The sequence below is a fragment of the Neoarius graeffei genome, chromosome 11 (genome assembly GCF_027579695.1).
Source record: "Neoarius graeffei isolate fNeoGra1 chromosome 11, fNeoGra1.pri, whole genome shotgun sequence".
NCBI lineage: Eukaryota > Metazoa > Chordata > Actinopteri > Siluriformes > Ariidae > Neoarius > Neoarius graeffei.
Window position 1 is genome coordinate 12404287 of NC_083579.1, and position 22142 is coordinate 12426428.

At 43.2% G+C, this 22142-nt stretch overlaps 1 protein-coding gene across 2 annotated transcripts in view; it reads left to right on the forward strand.

The window, feature by feature from the left end:
- wdpcp (WD repeat containing planar cell polarity effector) overlaps window positions 1–22142 on the forward strand; it is a 259832-nt gene that overhangs the window by 196157 nt on the left and 41533 nt on the right. For both annotated transcript variants that reach the window (XM_060933429.1, XM_060933430.1), the window contains 3 exons: window positions 1401–1589; window positions 5828–5951; window positions 7855–7918. In XM_060933429.1, the coding sequence (XP_060789412.1) occupies window positions 1401–1589; window positions 5828–5951; window positions 7855–7918 (377 nt within the window). The remainder of the gene's footprint in view (window positions 1–1400; window positions 1590–5827; window positions 5952–7854; window positions 7919–22142) is intronic.

Sequence of the window (22142 nt, forward strand, 5' to 3'; positions counted from 1 at the left end):
AGGCGTGTAATAGTCGGCGAGGTCACAAAGGACCGCAGGGTAACTTCTAAGCAACTGAAGGCCTCTCTCGCATTGGCTAATGTTAATGTTCATGAGTCCACCATCAGGAGAACACTGAACAACAATGGCGTGCATGGCAGGGTTGCAAGGAGAAAGCCACTGCTCTCCAAAAAGAACATTGCTGCTCGCTAAAGATCATGTGGACAAGTCAGAAGGCTATTGGAAAAATGTTTTGTGGAAGGATGAGACCAAAATAGAACTTTTTGGTTTAAATGAGAAGCGTTATGTTTGGCAAAAGGAAAACGCTGCATTCCAGCATAAGAACCTTATCCCATGTGTGAAACATGGTGGCGGTAGTATCATGGTTTGGGCCTGTTTTGCTGCATCTGGGCCAGGACGGTTTGTCATCATTGATGGAACAATGAATTCTGAATTATACCAGTGAATTCTAAAGGAAAATGTCAGGACATCTGTCCATAAACTGAATCTCAAGAGAAGGTGGGTCATGCAGCAAGACAACGACCCTAAGCACACAAGTCGTTCTACCAAAGAATGGTTAAAGACGAATAAAGTTAATGTTTTGGAATGGCCAAGTCAAAGTCCTGACCTTAATCCAATCGAAATGTTGTGGAAGGTCCTGAAGCGAGCAGTTCATGTGAGGAAACCCACCAACATCCCAGAGTTGAAGCTGTTCTGTACGGAGGAACGGGCTAAAATTCCTCCAAGCCGGTGTGCAGGACTGATCAACAGTTACCGCAAACGTTTAGTTGCAGTTATTGCTGCACAAGGGGGTCACACCAGATACTGAAAGCAAAGGTTCACATACTTTTGCCACTCACAGATATGTAATATTGGATCATTTTCCTCAATAAATAAATGACCAAGTATAATATTTTTGTCTCATTTGTTTAACTGGGTTCTCTTTATCTACTTTTAGGACTTGTGTGAAAATCTGATGATGTTTTAGGTCATATTTATGCAGAAATATAGAAAATTCTAAAGGGTTCACAAACTTTCAAGCACCACTGTACATCTATGAAATATGATTATTATTTATGACTATTAGGTAATTGTGGTGCAGATGTGTATCTTTGCGTGTGTCTCCTGGCTGATGAAAATCGAAACCGTTTCTTCGAGTGTGTGTTTATTATACGTGTACAAAATACTGTTGGTTTTTTCTGTGATCAATAGAGCTCAGTTTATTATTAAGATCGACTTGTGTGAAATAGCTCAAGCTTTGGTTTTTACGCGTGCGTGTATGATATAATGAAAAATATTTTTGTAGTGGTTTAACTTCTTTATTAAATGATATTTATAAACCCATTGTGCAAAAACATTAATGAAGCAGGCTGTGTGTGTGTTGTACCTGATGTTTGAGATGCTCTGTGTGTGTTGTTTAGGTGTACTGAACGGGGCCCAGCTGGGGCCGGGTGAAGTCCTGCAGCATCGTTTGCGCTGTGGAGAGGTGGATGCCGCACTGGGCATTCTGGGTAACATGGACTGGTGCATGATGGGAGCGGACTGCTATCGTGGTCTCATCTCTGTGACTGATCACCTGCTCAGAAAAGCCCTGGACGAGCAGACGGAAGGTAAGAACGTGAGAATTGTAACATGGAGCCTGAGGATGAATGAAGTAGCGATGAGATCTTGCACAGCTTCTTTTACATGACTTGACTGCAAACAGAATCTTCCCGTCTCCGACGTGTGACATCATGCTGTCTTGACAACCGTGCAATATCGTATTCAACGCTCATTCTCCATTGGGTAGAGTGACGTAAATAGGATAGGTAGGATAAGCGATATGCTAACACTGTTGCATGCTGTCAAACCAAATGAACGAAACCCGCTAGAAGGGAATAGAACATGTTTTTATTCCATCGAAAATGTGTCAAAATTTAAACAAGCTATGAACAAAATTCCCTGATATTCCATGACTTGTCCCAAAAAATGATCAAATAGTCTGACTTTCCTCGTCTGGAAGAGACTTAAAAATTCCTTTCAGCGTGAAATATCGGTGTTGTAATCAGCGATATTTCACTCTGATGGCGTCACTCCAAGTGTTTTCCTACTGACTAGATGTGCTTTGTCAGAATGGTGAATCGGTTCAGAATTAAAATTCTTGCATTTTTGGGGTTTTTTTTGGGGGGGGATGTGTCCATATAATATAAAGAACATTATATGGTGGTGTGAAGATAAACTTAATATCTTTGCGCAACTGTGTATTTTCCACACTCACTGGATATGAGCAATCGCACACTCTGATTGGTGACTCTACTACTAGGCTATCAGCTTATACAGTGGTGCTTGAAAGTTTGTGAACCCTTTAGAATTTTCTATATTTCTGCATAAATGTGACCGAAAACAACATCAGATTTTCACACAAGTCCTAAAAGTAGACAAAGAGAACCCAGTTAAACAAATGAGACAAAAATATTATACTTGGTCATTTATTTATTGAGGAAAATGATCCAATATTACATATCTGTGAGTGGCAAAAGTATGTCAACCTTTGCTTTCAGTATCTGGTGTGACCCCCTTGTGCAGCAATAACTGCAACTAAACGTTTGCGGTAACTGTTGATCAGTCCTGCACACCGGCTTGGAAGAATTTTAGCCCGTTCCTCCGTACAGAACAACTTCAACTCTGGGATGTTGGTGGGTTTCCTCATATGAACTGCTCGCTTCAGGTCCTTCCACAACATTTCCATTGGATTAAGGTCAGGACTTTGACTTGGCCATTCCAAAACATTCACTTTATTCTTCTTTAACCATTCTTTGGTAGAACGACTTGTGTGCTTAGGGTTATTGTCTTGCTGCATGACCCACCTTCTCTTGAGATTCAGTTTATGGACAGATGTCCTGACATTTTCCTTTAGAATTCGCTGGTATAATTCAGAATTCATTGTTCCATCAATGATGGCAAGCCGTCCTGGCCCAGATGCAGCAAAACAGGTCCAAACCATGATACTACCAGCGCCATGTTTCACAGATGGGATAAGGTTTTTATGCTGCAATGCAATGTTTTCCTTTCTCCAAACATAACGTTTTTCATTTAAACCAAAAAGTTCTGTTTTGGTCTCATCCATCCACAAAACATTTTTCCAATAGCCTTCTGGCTTGTTCACATGATCTTTAGCAAACTGCAGACGAGCAGCAATGTTCTTTTTGGAGAGCAGTGGCTTTCTCCTTGCAACCCTGCCATGCACACCATTGTTGTTCAGTGTTCTCCTGATGGTGGACTCATGAACATTAACATTAGCCAATGTGAGAGAGGCCTTCAGTTGCTTAGAAGTTACCCTGGGGTCCTTTGTGACTTCGCCAACTATTACACGCCTTGCTCTTGGAGTGATCTTTGTTGGTTGACCACTCTTGGGGAGGGTAACAATGGTCTTGAATTTCCTCCATTTGTACACAGTCTGTCTGACTGTGGATTGGTGGTGTCTGAACTCTTTGGAGATGGTTTTGTAACCTTTTCCAGCCTGATGAGTGTCAACAGTGCTTTTTTTGAGGTTCTCAGAAATCTCCTTTGTTCGTGCCATGATACACTTCCACAAATGTGTTGTGAAGATCAGACTTTGATAGATCCCTGTTCTTTAAATAAAACAGGGTGCCCACTCACACCTGATTGTCATCCCATTGATTGAAAACACCTGACTCTAACTTCACCTTCAAATTAACTGCTAATCCTAGAGGTTCACATACTTTTGCCACTCACAGATATGTAATATTGGATCATTTTCCTCAATAAATAAATGACCAAGTATAATATTTTTGTCTCATTTGTTTAACTGGGTTCTCTTTATCTACTTTTAGGACTTGATGATGTTTTAGGTCATATTTATGCAGAAATATAGAAAATTCTAAAGGGTCCACAAACTTTCAAGCACCACTGTATACCGTGAGTGGAGAAAAACAAAATGGCGCAGCATGTTGCTGAACCAGTGGAGGACGAAATAAAAACTCTACTCGAAAACAAAACCTCAAAAAAGACAAAAAAAACATTTAGAATGAAAGTATTGAATGGTAAAAACATTTTTCCCCTTTTTATTTTTCAAAAATTTGGGCGGCACGGTGGTGTAGTGGTTAGCACTGTCGCCTCACAGCAAGAAGGTCCGGGTTCGAGCCCCGGGGCCGGCGAGGGCCTTCCTGTGCGGAGTTTGCATGTTCTCCCCGTGTCCACGTGGGTTTCCTCTGGGTGCTCCGGTTTCCCCCACAGTCCAAAGACATGCAGGTTAGGTTAACTGGTGACTCTAAATTGACCGTAGGTGTGAATGTGAGTGTGAATGGGTGTCTGTGTCTATGTGTCGGCCCTGTGATGACCTGGCGACTTGTCCAGGGTGTACCCCGCCTTTCGCCCGTAGTCAGCTGGGATAGGCTCCAGCTTGCCTGCGACCCTGTAGAACAGGATAAAGCGGCTAGAGGTAATGAGATGAGATGAGACATTGCATTTTTTACAATTTGCTACCGTCATTTCACCAGTTTGCTTACATTCTTCATTTTTCAGCATTAAAACTTTTTTTTTTTTTTTTTAGTCTGGTTCAAAAGCTCAAAGAAATTTGGAAATGACAGAACTGAAATGTCCAAGGAAGCATTAAATAAACGTCTAAAGCTGTTCTATACCTCGGCACGACAGTAAGATGGCACTTTCTACAAAAAAAAAACAACAACGTTAAAGGAACAGTCCACCGTATTTCCATAATGAAATATGCTCTTATCTGAATTGAGATGAGCTGATCCGTACCTCTCCGAGCTTTGCGTGACCTCCCAGTCAGTCAGACGCGCTGTCACTCCTGTTAGCAATGTAGCTAGGCTCAGCATGGCCAATGGTATTTTTTGGGGCTGTAGTTAGATGCGACCAAACTCTTCCGCGTTTTTCCTGTTTACATAGGTTTATATGACCAGTGATATGAAACAAGTTCAGTTACACAAATTGAAACGTAGCGATTTTCTATGCTATGGAAAGTCCGCACTATAATGACAGGCGTACTAACACCTTCTGCGCGCTTCGACAGCACATTGATACCTTCACTCCTGTTTTCCCCCTCTCCCCCTGACTAGACTGTGTTCCAAGGAGTGCAGGCTACTTGTCTTGGTGGTCACGTTGGTTGTATTGATGGAAGTTAGGGGGGGCGGGGGAGAGAAAAAAAAAACAGGAGTGAAGGTATCAATGCGCTGCCGAAGCGTGCAGAAGGTGTTAGTACGCCTGTCATTATAGTGCGGACTTTCCATAGCATAGAAAATCGCCACGTTTCAATTTGTGTAACTGAACTTTGTTTCATATCACTGGTCATATAAACCTATGTAAACAGGAAAAACGCGGAAGAGTTTGGTCGCATCTAACTACAGCCCCAAAAAATACCATTGGCCATGCTGAGCCTAGCTACATTGCTAACAGGAGTGACAGTGCGTCTGACTGACTGGGAGGTCGCACAAAGCTCGGAGAGGTACGGAGCAGCTCGTCTCAATTCAGAGAAGAACATATTTCATTATGGAAGTACGGTGGACTGTTCCTTTAAAGTCAGTTCATTGCAGCCGTCGATAGGTTTTTAAGAAGTCCACCGAAAAGGAAATTATTTTGTCAGATGTTTTGTATAAAGTTTTTATTTATTGAATTTGAAAAAAAAAAAAAGCTCCGTTTTTCAAAAAATCCAGCGAATGTGGGTAGAATAAAACAGTTATTCCACTCAACCTTGTGGAATAAATGTGTGCGTGTAATGTTAGATGGTGAGATGAAGATCCACAGAAAGAGCTGAATTAAGGGTCAGTTTTGTTTGTTTTTTTAACTGATGTTATAAAATGTTCATGAACACTATTTTTTGTGTGTGTAGCTCAGTTAGAAGCTGCTCTGGGGATGTTCTACTCTCCATCCAGAGCTTTAACAGACACGGTCATACTGGAGTATCGAGACCCCATCAGCCGCTACGCACGAAGATTCTTCCATCACCTGCTCAGGTATGTGCACGCACACACACACACACACGCAGCAAACAGAGCTCCTGCTCTTTCATTTGCCTGCCCTTTTCTATGTTTATTTTTTTCATTGTGTTTTTTCCAAAGTTAATGGGTCACTGGAATAATCAGGGAATTTTGTTCATACAGTGGGGCAAAAAAGTATTTAGTCAGTCACCAATTGTGCAAGTTCTCCTACTTAAAAAGATGAGAGAGGCCTGTAATTTTCATCATAGGTACACTTCAACTATGAGAGACAGAATGGGGGGAAAGAATCCAGAAAATCACACTGTCTGATTTTTAAAGAATTTATTTGCAAATTATGGTGGAAAATAAGTATTTGGTCAATAACAAAAGTTCATCTCAATACTTTGTTATATACCCTTTGTTGGCAATGACAGAGGTCAAACGTTTTCTGTAAGTCTTCACAAGGTTTTCACACACTGTTGCTGGTATTTTGGCCCATTCCTCCATGCAGATCTCCTCTAGAGCAGTGATGTTTTGGGGCTGTCGCTGGGCAACACGGACTTTCAACTCCCTCCAAAGATTTTCTATGGGGTTGAGATCTGGAGACTGGCTAGGCCACTCCAGGACCTTGAAATGCTTCTTACGAAGCCACTCCTTCGTTGCCCGGGCGGTGTGTTTGGGATCATTGTCATGCTGAAAGACCCAGCCACGTTTCATCTTCAATGCCCTTGCTGATGGAAGGAGGTTTTCACTCAAAATCTCATGATACATGGCCCCATTCATTCTTTCCTTTACACGGATCAGTCGTCCTGGTCCCTTTGCAGAAAAACAGCCCCAAAGCATGATGTTTCCACCCCCATGCTTCACAGTAGGTATGGTGTTCTTTGGATGCAACTCGGCATTCTTTCTCCTCCAAACACAACAAGTTGAGTTTTTACCAAAAAGTTCTATTTTAGTTTCATCTGACCATATGACATTCTCCCAATCCTCTTCTGGATCATCCAAATGCTCTCTAGCAAACTTCAGACGGGCCTGGACATGTACTGGCTTAAGCAGGGGGACACGTCTGGCACTGCAGGATTTGAGTCCCTGGCGGCGTAGTGTGTTACTGATGGTAGCCTTTGTCACTTTGGTCCCAGCTCTCTGCAGGTCATTCACTAGGTCCCCCCGTGTGGTTCTGGGATTTTTGCTCACCGTTCTTGTGATTATTTTGACCCCACGGGGTGAGATCTTGCGTGGAGCCCCAGATCGAGGGAGATTGTCAGTGGTCTTGTATGTCTTCCATTTTCTAATAATTGCTCCCACAGTTGATTTCTTCACACCAAGCTGCTTACCTATTGCAGATTCAGTCTTCCCAGCCTGGTGCAGGTCTACAATTTTGTTTCTGGTGTCCTTTGACAGCTCTTTGGTCTTGGCCATAGTGGAGTTTGGAGTGTGACTGTTTGAGGTTGTGGACAGGTGTCTTTTATACTGATAACGAGTTCAAACAGGTGCCATTAATACAGGTAACGAGTGGAGGACAGAGGAGCCTCTTAAAGAAGTTGTTACAGGTCTGTGAGAGCCAGAAATCTTGCTTGTTTGTAGGGGACCAAATACTTATTTTACCGAGGAATTTACCAATTAATTCATTAAAAATCCTACAATGTGATTTCCTGGATTCTTTCCCCCCATTCTGTCTCTCATAGTTGAAGTGTACCTATGATGAAAATTACAGGCCTCTCATCTTTTTAAGTGGAAGAGCTTGCACAATTGGTGGCTGACTAAATACTTTTTTGTCCCACTGTAGCTTGCTTATCAAATGCAGTCTCTTTCTTTATCAGATTTTTTCACATACAAAATTTGTTAACATATGAGGTAAAAACACCATGGTGACCGAATGATATCGAGAGCTCTGGATAGGCGCGCTCTAACGCTCCAGTGTTGTACTGCTTCATTTCAGGCACCGGCGCTTCGAGAAGGCTTTTCTTCTGGCCCTGGACATCGGCGCTCGAGACCTGTTCATGGTGAGAGACAGTCAATAGACAAAATCAGGAGTGTCCGTAGTTTAATGCGACGACAGGATATGCTTTTAAAACGTGATTTCAGGACGTCCAGCTTCACTGGGGTTCTGTGGAGAGTCTCTGACAGTAAGGCGGGACCGGACGCTGGGCTTCTGTAGGACAATTGGAGGAACTTTCATCTCTTTTGAATGTCATGTGACTGACCGGGATTCAAGCTCAGTCCATCATGCGGTTTGTTGGCAAGTCAAGTCGTGAGACTCGCTGCTGCTCGTCCTTCCTATTTCCACTTGTATAGCTCGTAGAGTTTGGTACTTGCTTTTGTTTTGGTTCAGTAAAGGCTGTTTGTTTATTTTAAGGGGAAATCCAGCCAGCTCGCTGTGCAAAATGGCAAACGTCACTAATGTCGTCGACCTGATGTTGATGCTCTTCCTTACGAGGATAGGCTCGTAAACCTTGGCGCGAATATCGACGCAAAAACAACACAGAAGAAGCAGCAACAACAACAATAATAATAATAATGGAGGACTTCGTGTTTGTACAGCTGCTGCTTCTCGTCGCTTAAAAATGGCGATCTTTCGCGGTCTTGTTATTGTTGTTGGTCTTAACAACTCCGCCCCCCTGCTGACGTAAGCGGTTCTTTCCTCTGGCCCAGCAGAGAGCTGGTGCTAGCCTGGAACCGGTTTTTCTGGCCCCAGAGCCAGTTCTTTGCCAGTGGAAACAGAAAACCTGGTTCCAAACTAAGCACTGGCCCCGAACCAGCCCTGGAACTGCTTTGGTGGAAAAGGGGCATATGACAAACTAAACTGGTTAACTGGCAGCACTTTGACCAAGGGAATGTACTGTTGGACTTCTCTGAAGGAGACCCATCCCAGGGATGGATAGTTTGGTCAAAACTGGGTTTTGGAGGAGATTTGGCCAACTTTGACAGGGCATACAAAAGGCAGGAAATGCTTACGTTCACTTGGCAGAGTCAGAGTACATCATGGCAGAATTCACAAATAATTGAAAAACTTATTACGTAGACCCAGTGTTGTAGTCGAGTCCACTACTGATCCAAGTTGAGTCTGAGAACAAGACTCCAACCGCGCCATTTGACGGCGGCTGTTTCAGCGCCCTGAACATGCCGTATAAACAGCTGAACGTGCTTCTCTATCAGGGAGTGTGAAGTATTCTGTCAGAGACGGTTGGAAGTGCAGAAGGTGCGTTTATTAATACAAGTGAAGACGGTAAACAATCCAGAACAGCAGGCCAAATCGTAAAACGGTGAAACAGGTCGAGCGAGGCACAAACAGGTTGTGTCAGCAACGCAACTCAATACTTCGCAAAGTGCATGCGTTTTTATACAGGTGCACTGATTGTGGCTTAATCCCGTGTAGGTGCGAGTCGTTTACAGCACACCCGAGAGTCTATCTGATGTCACCAAGGCGCCAAATTATGATGGCCTGTTACAAAAAATCCAAGTCAAGAGCCCTTAAAATTAGGGCAGGAGTCGGACTCGAGTACTACAAGCCTGCGTAGACCTAAAACTGAGCTTCTCCTATTTCAGAGACCACCAGCCGCCACTGTCACAGCGCTTAAAAACAATCCTAGCTGAATCAGTTTCTTCCTCAGCACATGGTTTATCAGGAATTTGCTCTATCATCAGACTAAAGTAGAGGGCGTGGCCCAGAGTGGTCATGTGAAATTATTTTTGCTTTAATACAAAAAAAATGAACGCGTCGCTGTGATGCAGTTCTGTTACCACAACAAAAGTTGATTATTTTCCTCGAACAGCACATCCTACGGAGTTTTATTCATCCACAACAAAGTTCCAAGGCTAGGGATTTATTTTTCTTTATTAAAAATAAAACCATGTTGTGGAACATCAGTAAAATAAGTTACCTCCTGTTGTCACTTACAGTTGTGTTCAAAATAATAGCAGTGTGTTTAAAAACGTGAGTAAAGCTCAAAATCCTTATAATAGTTTTTATTTCCATGCATTGGGAACAATGCACATTATATTCTACATCAAAACATGAAGAAAAATGTATGAATATTTTAATTACTTTACAGAAAATGAAGAAAAATGAACATTGGGCTGTTCAAAAAAAAGCAGTGTCTGCATTTTTCATTACAAACTCCAAATATTTACTGTATAAACTGAAAAAATCTTAAGGATTTAGTATTCCTGTGAATCACTAAACTAATATTTAGTTGTATAACCACGGTTTCTGAGAACTTCTGGCACCTGTGAACAGGTATTCCAGCCCAGGATGATTTGACAACATTCCACAATTCCTCTGCATTTCTTGGTTTTGCCTCAGAAACAGCATTTTTGATGTCACCCCACAAGTTTTCTATCGGATTAAGGTCCGGGGATTGGGCTGGCCACTCCATAACTTTCATTTTGTTGGTCTTGAACCCTGATGCTGCTCGCTTACTGGTGTGTTTGGGGTCGTTGTCTTGTTGAAACACCCATTTCAAGGGCATTTCCTCTTCAGCATAAGGCAACATGACCTCTTCAAGTATTTTGATATATGCAAACTGATCCATGATCCCTGGTATGCGATAAATGGGCCCGACACCACAGTAAGAGAAACATTCCCATATCATGATGCTTGCACCACCATGCTTCACTGTCTTCAGAGTGTACTGTGGCTTGAATTCAGTGTTTCGAGGTCGTCTGAAAAACTGTCTGCGGCTCTTGGACCCAAAAAGAACAATTTTACTTTCATCAGTCCACAAAATGTTTTTCCATTTCTCTTTAGGCCAGCCGATGTGTTCTTTGGCAAATTGTATCCTCTTCAGCACGTCTTTTTTTTTTTTAACAGTGGAACTTTGCGGGAGCTTCTTGCTGATAGATTAGCTTCACACAGGCGTCTTCTAATTGTCACAGTACTTACAGGTAACTTCAGACCGTCTTTGATCACCCTGGAGCTGATCATTGGCTGAGTCTTTGCCATTCTGGCTATTCTTCGATCCATTCGAATTCTTCTGTTTTCTTCCACGTCTCTCTGGTTTTGCTGTCCATTTTAAAGCACTGGAGATCATTTTAGCTGAGCAGCCCATCATTTTCTGCACTTCTTTACAGTATACGTTTTACCTCTCCAATCAATGTTTTAATCAAAGCACGCTGTTCTTCTGAACAATGTCTGGAACGACCCATGTTTCTCAGGTTTTCAGAGAGAAATGGATGTACAACATGTGCTGGCTTCATCCTTAAATTAGGGCCACCTGACTGACATCTGTTTTTTCACAGAATGAATGATCTCACTAATTAAACTCCACACTGCTATTATTTTGAACACGTCCCTTTCACTTAATTATTCGATTACACAGACTCAGGAGCATGCATATCATGAATGTTGGGTCTGTTGGTTTTCTATGACTCTACTACACCTACTGGTAAATTATTTGCCATGTAGTAATATAATTTCCACCAAAACCAGTGATTGATCTGGTTAGTCGTGTTGGACTGCTATTATTTTGAACACAAGTGTATGTTATAGCAGCTATAAAGAGTCGGTCCCTCACTGATCTCTCATGAGTAACTTGACAAGCTACATATATAACTTGAGTAGAAATGAATATTTACCAGTTCTTCCATGAAATCGAGTCGTACATGAACTGATAGCTGATGAGGCACGTAGCACCAAGTTGGCGATAAGCCATGTACGACAAGATTGAGTGGAATAATTGTTTTATTTACTGGATTTTGAGAGAGGTTTTTTTTTTGTAAATTCGATAAATAAAAACTTTATTCAAAACATCCAGCAGGAGCAATTTGTGAAAAATGCTACAATAATAATTCTTGAGGGGGAGAACACACACACACACACACACACACACACACGTACGTACGTTCTTACCATCAAATACTTTGATTCCATATTTTGTTGCTTTTTTATTTTGGGGGTTTTGTTTTCGAGTTCTTACGTCCTCAGTTGGTCCAGCAGCACGCTCTGCCATTTTGTTTTTCTCTACTCACGGTATATGAGCTGATAGCCTAGTAGCAGAGTAGCCAGTGAATGTGGATAGAATAAAAAGAGTTCTATTCATTTCTACTGAAGTTATATGCAGCTTATCAAGTTAATGATGAAAACTTTCCTGGTTATTTTGTAGACAAAACAGGGTGTCATGATTTAATAGTGCTTACCTCGTAGCGTTAAGCTTCACTTACTTAGCTTAAGTTACATGTCGATCCTGAGCCTGAGATCCTGACCTCCTCTTCTCTTCGAACCTGCCTGATCCATCCTGATGCCCTACGTCTGGCTGGAGTCTCATCACATAGCTCCTGTAGAGGACAGCCCCATACGGACAGTCGAAAAATCGCACTTGGAAGACGCTCTGGACTCTTACAGTAATGCTTTTATGGCTGAGGCCTGCAGTTGTCATGAACAGTTTATAACTTCAACAAAACAGACTTCGGGTTAAAGTGCATATCCTGGACCAATTTCGTTTTTTTTTATATGAAAGTACGTCCCTTGACACACTCATCCAGAAGGGTAATTTTGCACAAGTCTACAGCAGAAAAAAATAAAACAACAAAACGCGTCTGGAAAAATCCCAAGGGAGTCTGGAGCCAGATTCGTGACGTCACCTAAGGAAGCTCCAGCAGGCTGTGCGAGCTTGCGCAATTTCAGTGCACAGCCTGTGTAGACCAAGCGCTCCCATTTCTCTCTCATTGTCCGGTCTTTTGGGAAATGATGAGTACTAATCCCATCAAGATTGGTGTTGCTACACCCTCCTAAGATACATCTGTTAACCATTTTAATAATTACGCGATAACGTTGAAGAAATTTGCAGAAAACCACCAGGTCGTTTTCTCAAACAAACCAGCGCTGACGTAGGATTCAGAAGGGGGCGTCCCGCACGTGACGTCACGAAAATCAGTGTTTCCCGGGAAATCCAAATGCCAAGTTTTTCAGAGGCGGACCAATTCGCCTCAAATGGCTTGATTTCAACTGAATTTTTCTGGTATTGCGCAAGGGAAAAAAATTGCAGAGAATGCAGAATGTTACAGATATTTGACCAAAGTTTAATATAAAATAGGAGAATTCCATTGATCTTGCTCCTGAATTTACCTGTGATATGCACTTTAAAACTATAATGAATTTCCTGGTTGCACAGTTATACTTTGACTATTTAAGACACTTATAGAAGAGAGTTATTTATAATCACGCTATCTATCTATCATCACCCAAATGAGGATGGGTTCCCTTTTTGAGTCTGGTTCCTCTCGAGGTTTCTTCCTCATGTAGTCTGAGGGAGTTTTTCCTTGCCCCAGGCTTGCTCATTGGGGATAAATTAGGGATAAAATTAGCTCACGTTTAAATTTTCTGTAATGCTGCTTTGTTAAAAGCGCTATACAAATAAACTTGACTTACTTGCTAGCTGCATTACCTTAGTAGTCAAAAAATTAAAAGAACACAACTTTGACCATCGAACATGTCTTGGTTGTCAACATTTGGCAGAAATTGTGTGCGTTTTATTTGTGGATGGATTAAAACGGGTCTAGAACGAGTCGTACCTGAAACTTAAGGGTGTTTCTGTGCAGTCGTAAAAATGATATGCTGGGATAATGCGTATAAATGTTTTTATCCGGTTGGTGCACTACACCATCAGATGTTTAGTGATGTGACCTCAAGCGGTGGTGCGGTTGCTGTAACATTTGGCCGAGCTCAGGAGAGCAACAGTTGCTCCTGATGGAAAGTGGGGGGTGGGAAAAATCTTTTCTTCCTTTTTCGCCACGTCTCTGCACTCTAAACGTGTGAACCCCCCCCCCCCCCCCCCATAACGTATTCGTTCTGGCCCCACCTCTTTGTACAATCGCGCTGTTCTGCTGAGTATGAAAAGCAAATAAACTGCGTATAATACATCATTCATACGCCTTTTTTTTTTCCACCATCAGATGTTTAGTGATGTGACCTGAAGCGGTGGTGCGGTTGCTGTGTAACATTTGGCCGAGCTCAGGAGAGCAACAGTTGCTCCTGATGGAAAGTGGGGGGTGGGAAAAATCTTTTCTTCCTTTTTCGCCACGTCTCTGCACTCTAAACGTGTGAAACCCCCCACTCCACACTCAAGTGACACCTTGTCTATTAGCGTTCACATTCACTCGCTCTCCCCTTCCTCCTTTCACGGCGGTCACTCGCGTTCCAATTCATTCACCACTAAGTGCTGCCGTTGAGGGTCCAGATTGAAGTAGGTGGAGCTGAACCTGTGGAGCTTGAAAAAGAAAGGGGGGGGGGAAGCAAGGGATTGGTTGGTTAGAGAGAGAGAGAGAGAGAGAGGCAGCACTGGCAAAAAGGTACCTTGAAGCTGTCATTGTTGGGTTGTGCAAGAAGAGAGGGGGGGAAAAAAGAGGGAGAGAGGACAAAAAAGGTGCAAATTATTAACGCTTCATGAATGCCACTTTCTTGAAAATTAACAAAGAGAGCAGTGAGGAGGGGGGCCCTGTCTGCCAGCGGCGGCATTTCACCCTGTAGCCGTGCCACATGTTAATTAGCCAAAGTTAAATTAACCTCCCTGCAGGAGAGAGGGGAAGAAAGAAAGAGGGAGAGAGAACGAGTGGGGGTCCTTGTTCTATCTGATCTCGTCTCCTCTGTGTCGTGGGGGTCTGCGGCCCTTTTGTCTCCGATCCCAGGAAAAGAGGCCTGAAAGAATTCCCCTCTCTATGCCTTTTGTGAGGGGCCCACTTTTGGTGTGGAGGGGTCGAGAGTCGGAGAGAGGGGGAACGGAAGGAGGTTATGACCGTACACTTTTTTTTGGGGACCGTTCTAGCAACACATTCTGCTTGTCAGAACATGACAGTGATCTACTTAGCAACATTATTCAACAGGTCATTAGCCCACGATCTTTCTTTTTCAGTTAGTTTGTCTCGTTTTTTTTAATTCCTATTATTAACTGAATTAACTGTGTCTCTGAAAATCACTACATGGACAATTTCACATGCTGATTTCCCCTCATTATCCTGCACAATGAGAGGATTTCATAATAAATATACCATGCACCAGTGTTGCAGTTGAGTCACCTACACCTAGAGTCCGAGTCCAGTCTCAAGTCCCCAGCGTTCAAGTCAGTCATTAAAGAAAATTTCTAGTCTGAGAACAAGATTCCACTCGCACCGTTTGATGGTGGCTGTTGCTGCCTTTACGTGAAAGCGTCTCCGCTACGGTGTTGGACTAACGTTCCTGCCGGACTGCCCCATTTTAGTGAATAGGCTACAGATGAAAAGCTTGGAGAGGACTTCCGGTAGCAGAGCCATGTAGACGTGTTTTGTGGATCTCTGCTAGAATTGAAATTACAGTGGGGCAAAAAAGTATTTAGTCAGCCACCAATTGTGCAAGTTCTCCCACTTAAAAAGATGAGAAAGGCCTGTAATTTTCATCATAGGTACACTTCAGCTATGAGAGACAGAATGGGGGGAAAGAATCCAGGAAATCACATTGTAGGATTTTTAATGAATTAATTGGTAAATTCCTCAGTAAAATAAGTATTTGGTCACCTACAAACAAGCAAGATTTCTGGCTCTCACAGAACTGTAACAACTTCTTTAAGAGGCTCCTCTGTCCTCCACTCGTTACCTGTATTAATGGCACCTGTTTGAACTCGTTATCAGTATAAAAGACACCTGTCCACAACCTCAAACAGTCACACTCCAAACTCCACTATGGCCAAGACCAAAGAGCTGTCAAAGGACACCAGAAACAAAATTGTAGACCTGCACCAGGCTGGGAAGACTGAATCTGCAATAGGTAAGCAGCTTGGTGTGAAGAAATCAACTGTGGGAGCAATTATTAGAAAATGGAAGACATACAAGACCACTGATAATCTCCCTCGATCTGGGGCTCCACGCAAGATCTCACCCCGTGGGGTCAAAATGATCACAAGAACGGTGAGCAAAAATCCCAGAACCACACAGGGGGACCTAGTGATTGACCTGCAGAGAGCTGGGACCAAAGTAACAAAGGCTACCATCAGTAACACACTACGCCGCCAGGGACTCAAATCCTGCAGTGCCAGACGTGTCCCCCTGCTTAGGCCCGTCTGAAGTTTGCTATGGCCCTTTTCCACTACCCTTTTTCAGCTCACTTCAGCTCACTTCAGCCCGACACGGCTCGCGTTTCGACTACCTTAGAGCAGCACAACTCAGCTCGCTTCAGCCCTACTCAGCACCCAAAACTCGCACGGTTTTGGAGTGGGGCTGAAGCGAGCCAAACCGAGCCGAGTGGGGCTAGGGGCGTGAGCAGACACTCCCCTGTGCACTGATTGGTGAGGAGGAGTGTCCTCACATGCCCACACACGCCCCGCGAGCACGCTGGGATCTGTAAACACCGTAAACCCGGAAGAAGAATAATTACGAATTACGAGAATTTCTGAAGCCTTATGCGCCTCGCCTCATCTATACGCTCTTGCCAGTATCTGTTGGCGTTGTCGGTGACAACAAGCCACAGCACCAAGACCAGCAACACTAACGACTCCATGTCCTCCATGTTTATTGTTTACTATCTGGGTCGTGAGACTACCGCTTAAAAGGTCACTGATGTCACTGTTTGCGCCGCCTAACGACATCACGTGACGTCCACCCACTTTTGCTAACTCCACCCAATGTGTCCACCCACTTCCAGCCAGCACGGTTCAGCGCGGTTGTAGTCGAAATGCAACTCCAACAGCCCCACTCAGCTAGACTCAGCCCGACTCAGCACGGCACGGCTCAGCCCAACTCAGCCGCGTTGGTAGTGGAAAAGCGGCACTAGAGAGCATTTGGATGATCCAGAAGAGGATTGGGAGAATGTCATATGGTCAGATGAAACCAAAACAGAACTTTTTGGTAAAAACTCAACTTGTCGTGTTTGGAGGAGAAAGAATGCCGAGTTGCATCCAAAGAACACCATACCTACTGTGAAGCATGGGGGTGGAAACATCATGCTTTGGGGCTGTTTTTCTGCAAAGGGACCAGGACGACTGATCCGTGTAAAGGAAAGAATGAATGGGGCCATGTATCGTGAGATTTTGACTGAAAACCTCCTTCCATCAGCAAGGGCATTGAAGATGAAACGTGGCTGGGTCTTTCAGCATGACAATGATCCCAAACACACCGCCCAAGCAACGAAGGAGTGGCTTCGTAAGAAGCATTTCAAGGTCCTGGAGTGGCCTAGCCAGTCTCCAGATCTCAACCCCATAGAAAATCTTTGGAGGGAGTTGAAAGTCCGTGTTGCCCAGCGACAGCCCCAAAACATCACTGCTCTAGAGGAGATCTGCATGGAGGAATGGGCCAAAATACCAGCAACAGTGTGTGAAAACCTTGTGAAGACTTACAGAAAACGTTTGACCTCTGTCATTGCCAACAAAGGGTATATAACAAAGTATTGAGATGAACTTTTGTTATTGACCAAATACTTATTTTCCACCATAATTTGCAAATAAATTCTTTAAAAATCAGACAGTGTGATTTCCTGGATTCTTTCCCCCCATTCTGTCTCTCATAGTTGAGGTATACCTCTGATGAAAATTACAGGCCTCTCTCATCTTTTTAAGTGGGAGAACTTGCACAATTGGTGACTGATTTAAATACTTTTTTACCCCACTGTTCACAGATTGGAGTAAGGTAAATTACGACTAGTCGACAATTAGCGCATGACTTAACCTATAAAGCCGCTATATTTTCCTTTGTATAGCCTATTAGTTATTTAGTTACCATGTCTGGTCATGGCAGACCGGCTAAGTCAGCTAACACTCCAGCTAGCACTAGCTCATCTATGGCCAAGGACTCATTGGGACAAGAACCAATACTCCAAGCGATTGTTTCCCTAAAGGAAGAACTCCTGGTGAAAATCGATGAGCAGACATTAAAAGTCAGGTGGACCAACTCAGGGAGGAATTGAAAGCGGGCATGGACTGTGTTAACGGTAGAATCGGTGCTTTGGAGCAGCAGTTCCAACAAGTTGAAGATGATGCTAGCGAACAGACTTCTATAGTGAGTACTCTTGAACGTGAGGTGGCAACAATGAAGAAAGACGTAGCCAATTTGAAAGCACGCAACGAAGACCTGGAAAATGGATCATGTCGCTGCAACTTGCGGATAATTGGGGTGAAAGAAGGAAGAGAGCGTGTCAAGGGGCCGGTCAACTACATATCACACATCCTGGGCGAGACATTGGATATGGGGAAAGCGCCTCTGCTTGACCGAGCTCTGCGCACCTTGGACCGAAGGGACGATCCCCAAGGAGGCCTACCCAGAACTTTCATTGTCAGATGCCACTACTATCAAGAGAAAGTGGAGATTCTGAAAAAGGCTGCGGGGGAAACTCCTGAGGACGACCGATGGGGATGATATCCGTATTTTTCCCAACTATAGCCTGGAGGTTAGCAGACAATGGGCCAAGTTCAACGAAGTAAAGAAACTGCCACGGGATGGCAAGATCACGGATCTTCGCTTCGGCATTGTATACCCTGCTGAGCTGAAAATCACACTTCCAGACGGTACAGTTGAAAAATTCAAAGACCCAAGTAAGGCAAAGGACTACGTTACTGAGAAAATAATTAACAAGCCAACTGAGTAGACTAGGTTTCCTTATGTCAGACTAAATGGAGAATGTAGCCCTGTCGTTGTGATAGCAATAGGTTATTGATTCAAGGTAGCCTATTAATGGAGTCGCTGCGAGGTTACTAAACAGCACAAGTTGTGTGAAATGACAAATGACATTGTGGACTCTCTTATTTGAAGTGTGTCAGTTCTAGTGAGAGACATGGTAAGCTTTTTCCCCTTTTTTTTTGGATGTTTCTTGTTGGTGTGATTTGGACTTTAGCCCCATGTGGAGCAACCCTTACAGAGATACCGTTCTGTTTCTCTCTATACTGGGTTTATTATTTTTCATTCTTTTTTTTGTTTGTTTGTTTCTTTGATCTCCTTCCCACAAATTTTTTTTTGGCAGTGGATCCTTATATCAGACGACTTGTATTTGTGGATATGCTAATGATATGCACTGAATTTATAAACCTACTTTATGGCATCAGTTGGTCCTAGTATACACTACCGTTCAAAAGTTTGGGGTCACCCAGACAATTTTGTGTTTTCCATGAAAAGTCACACTTTTATTTACCACCCTAAGTTGTAAAATGAATAGAAAATCTAGTCAAGACATTTTTCTGGCCATTTTGAGCATTTAATCGACCCCACAAATGTGATGCTCCAGAAACTCAATCTGCTCAAAGGAAGGTCAGTTTTATAGCTTCTCTGAAGAGCTAAACTGTTTTCAGCTGTGCTAACATGATTGTACAAGGGTTTTCTAATCATCCATTAGCCTTCTGAGGCAATGAGCAAACACATTGTACCATTAGAACACTGGAGTGATAGTTGCTGGAAATGGGCCTCTATACACCTATGGAGATATTGCACCAAAAACCAGACATTTGCAGCTAGAATAGTCATTTACTACATTAGCAATGTATAGAGTGGATTTCTGATTAGTTTAAAGTGATCTTCATTGAAAAGAACAGTGCTTTTCTTTCAAAAATAAGGACATTTCAAAGTGACCCCAAACTTTTGAACGGTAGTGTAGCTGAACCAAGAACAAGGATGGTCACCTGGAATGTTCGTGGTCTTAGGCCCTGTCCACACGGCAACGGATTCAGGTGACTCCGATGCAATTGCTTATCGTTTAGGCCTGGCGTCCACACGGCACCGGCGTTTTGGGTGCCCAAAACGCAATCTTTTTGAGAACGGGTTCCAGAGTGGAAAGATCTGGCAACGTTGCCGTTGCGAAGTCGTCTGGATGAGTAGAACGGATTTGTTTACAATGACGTCACAACCACATGACTGTGAGTGCTTCACGCCGGGTAGAAGTGTAACAAACTCGATGCGAGTTGTCAACAAATCCTATAACTTGGTTCATGAAACGCGCTTACAAAATATTTTCACTGTGAATATTTATTGTGTAATGGTGCAAAGTGGGCGGCACGGTGGTGTAGTGGTTAGCGCTGTCGCCTCACAGCAAGAAGGTCCTGGGTTCGAGCCCCGGGGCCAGCGAGGGCCTTTCTGTGTGGAGTTTGCATGTTCTCCCCGTGTCCGCGTGGGTTTCCTCCGGGTGCTCCGGTTTCCCCCACAGTCCAAAGACATGCAGGTTAGGTTAACTGGTGACTCTAAATTGACCGTAGGTGTTAATGTGAGTGTGAATGGTTGTCTGTGTCTATGTGTCAGCCCTGTGATGACCTGGCGACTTGTCCAGGGTGTACCCCGCCTTTTGCCCGTAGTCAGCTGGGATAGGCTCCAGCTTGCCTGCGACCCTGTAGAACAGGATAAAGCGGCTAGAGATAATGAGATGAGATGGTGCAAAGTGAGAGAGAGAGAGAGAGAAAATAGCCCTTATGGCAGAGTCAATCCCGCCAGCAAAAATAGGGAAAAAAAGGAGCGATCTCACCTCTTCAGATGTTGGTTTAAGTCCTACAATACATTCCTCAAAAAGGGCGTAGAAGAACAAATTAATCCATCAACGTGTAGCATTCAATTTATTCCGGACCATTAAAGACGCCGCCTTCCACGTAGAATCATACGTCATCCTCGCCGCCATATTGGATAGGTCAAAGCGGAGAATAAAGATGCCTCATTCATGTGCTGCGTTTAACTGTACCAACAGGTTTACCGTCCAAACGAGATCACATGGGATTACCTTTCACAGGTGAGACTGGAAAAATACTTTTCATTGTATTTGGTCATTATAATGTAATTTTACGAACAGATTTTTCTGACTTTGTGGCTAATATGAAGTCTCGCGCATAATAGTTTATGTGCATGCGTCCTTACTTCTTCTATTGTTCTGGTGTCTCCGAAGGGACCGTCTTACAGCGCCCCTAGAGGTGTGGCATGTGTATTGCATCGTTTTCAGCAAGCATTGCGTTGCCATATGGACCTGATATTTTACTGATCGTTGCCCATTTGGACGCGATATATTTTTAAATAACATCTCGTTGTCGTGTGGATGTAGCCTTAACCACCCAGTTAAATGTAGCGAAGTATTTGCACACTTAAGGAAAATGTCTGTAGGCATAGTTTATTTGCAAGAGACCCATTTACGCCTTAAAGGTCATGGCAGACTGCATAAGAAAGGTTATTCATGGGTGTACCATTCTAAGTTTTTAATTGCAAATCCCGAGGTGTTGCCATTTTAATCCATGCTGGAGTTCAATTCTCAGAGTGAAGTTATCTCAGATAAAAAATGGTAGGTTTGTAATAATTAAAGGGAAGTTATTTGGCATACCAGTGGTGTTAGCTAATGTCTACGCACCTAACTGGGATGATGCAGGTTTTTTCCAAGTTTTTTTTTTTTCCGCACCTTCCAGCTTTAGACACGCACAAATTGATACTGGGGGGGGGGGCAATCTCAATTGTGCTTTGTGTCCAAGTTTAGATCGCGCTAATCCTACCAGTAAAACTATTGGCAAGGCGGCCCAGGCAATAAATTCTTTCATGCAAGCATATGGAGACCCCAAAACCCGTGTTCTAAAGCATTTTCCTTTTTTTCCTCCCGTACACCAATCATATTCCAGGATAGATAACTTTTTTATAGGTGATTCGTTACTGCCTCTGTTTAGATCAATCAGTTATGAAGCTATTGTTATTTCTGATCATGGTCCAGTTAATATGATACTTAGCTTCCCAGGGCAGGTGTCACCTCCGCGTGTCTGGCGCTTAAACCCACGATTGCTTTCAAATGATCATTTTGTTAGATATCTGTCTGATCAAATAGATTTTTTTTTTCTACAGATTAACAATTCCTCAGAAGTGAGCAGATGTACGCTGTGGGAGACTATGAAAGCGTACATCAGAGGTTTAATTATTTCATATACAGCAAGTGAGAATAAAAACGATTAAAACGAATAAAAACGATTATCTGCACGCCAGAAAGAATTGCAGGACATGATAAAGGAAATTGATCAACAGCATGCCTCTACACCCTCCCCTGAGCTTTACAAGGAGAGGCTCCTGTTACAAACAAACAGAGTATGATATTCTGTCAACTAGTCAAATGCAGGACCTATGTATGCAGTTCCGCAGTGAGCATTATGAACATGGGGAAAGGGCAGGCAAGCTATTAAGCCCTCAGCTTCGGAAGTCTGTCTCTGCAAACCAAATTACGGAAATAGCATCGGACGATGGTACGGTTACTTGTGATCTGGGACAAATAAATAGGCAATTCATGCAATTCTATAAGAATTTGTATACTTCTGAAATGGCTAGTGATAGCACAAT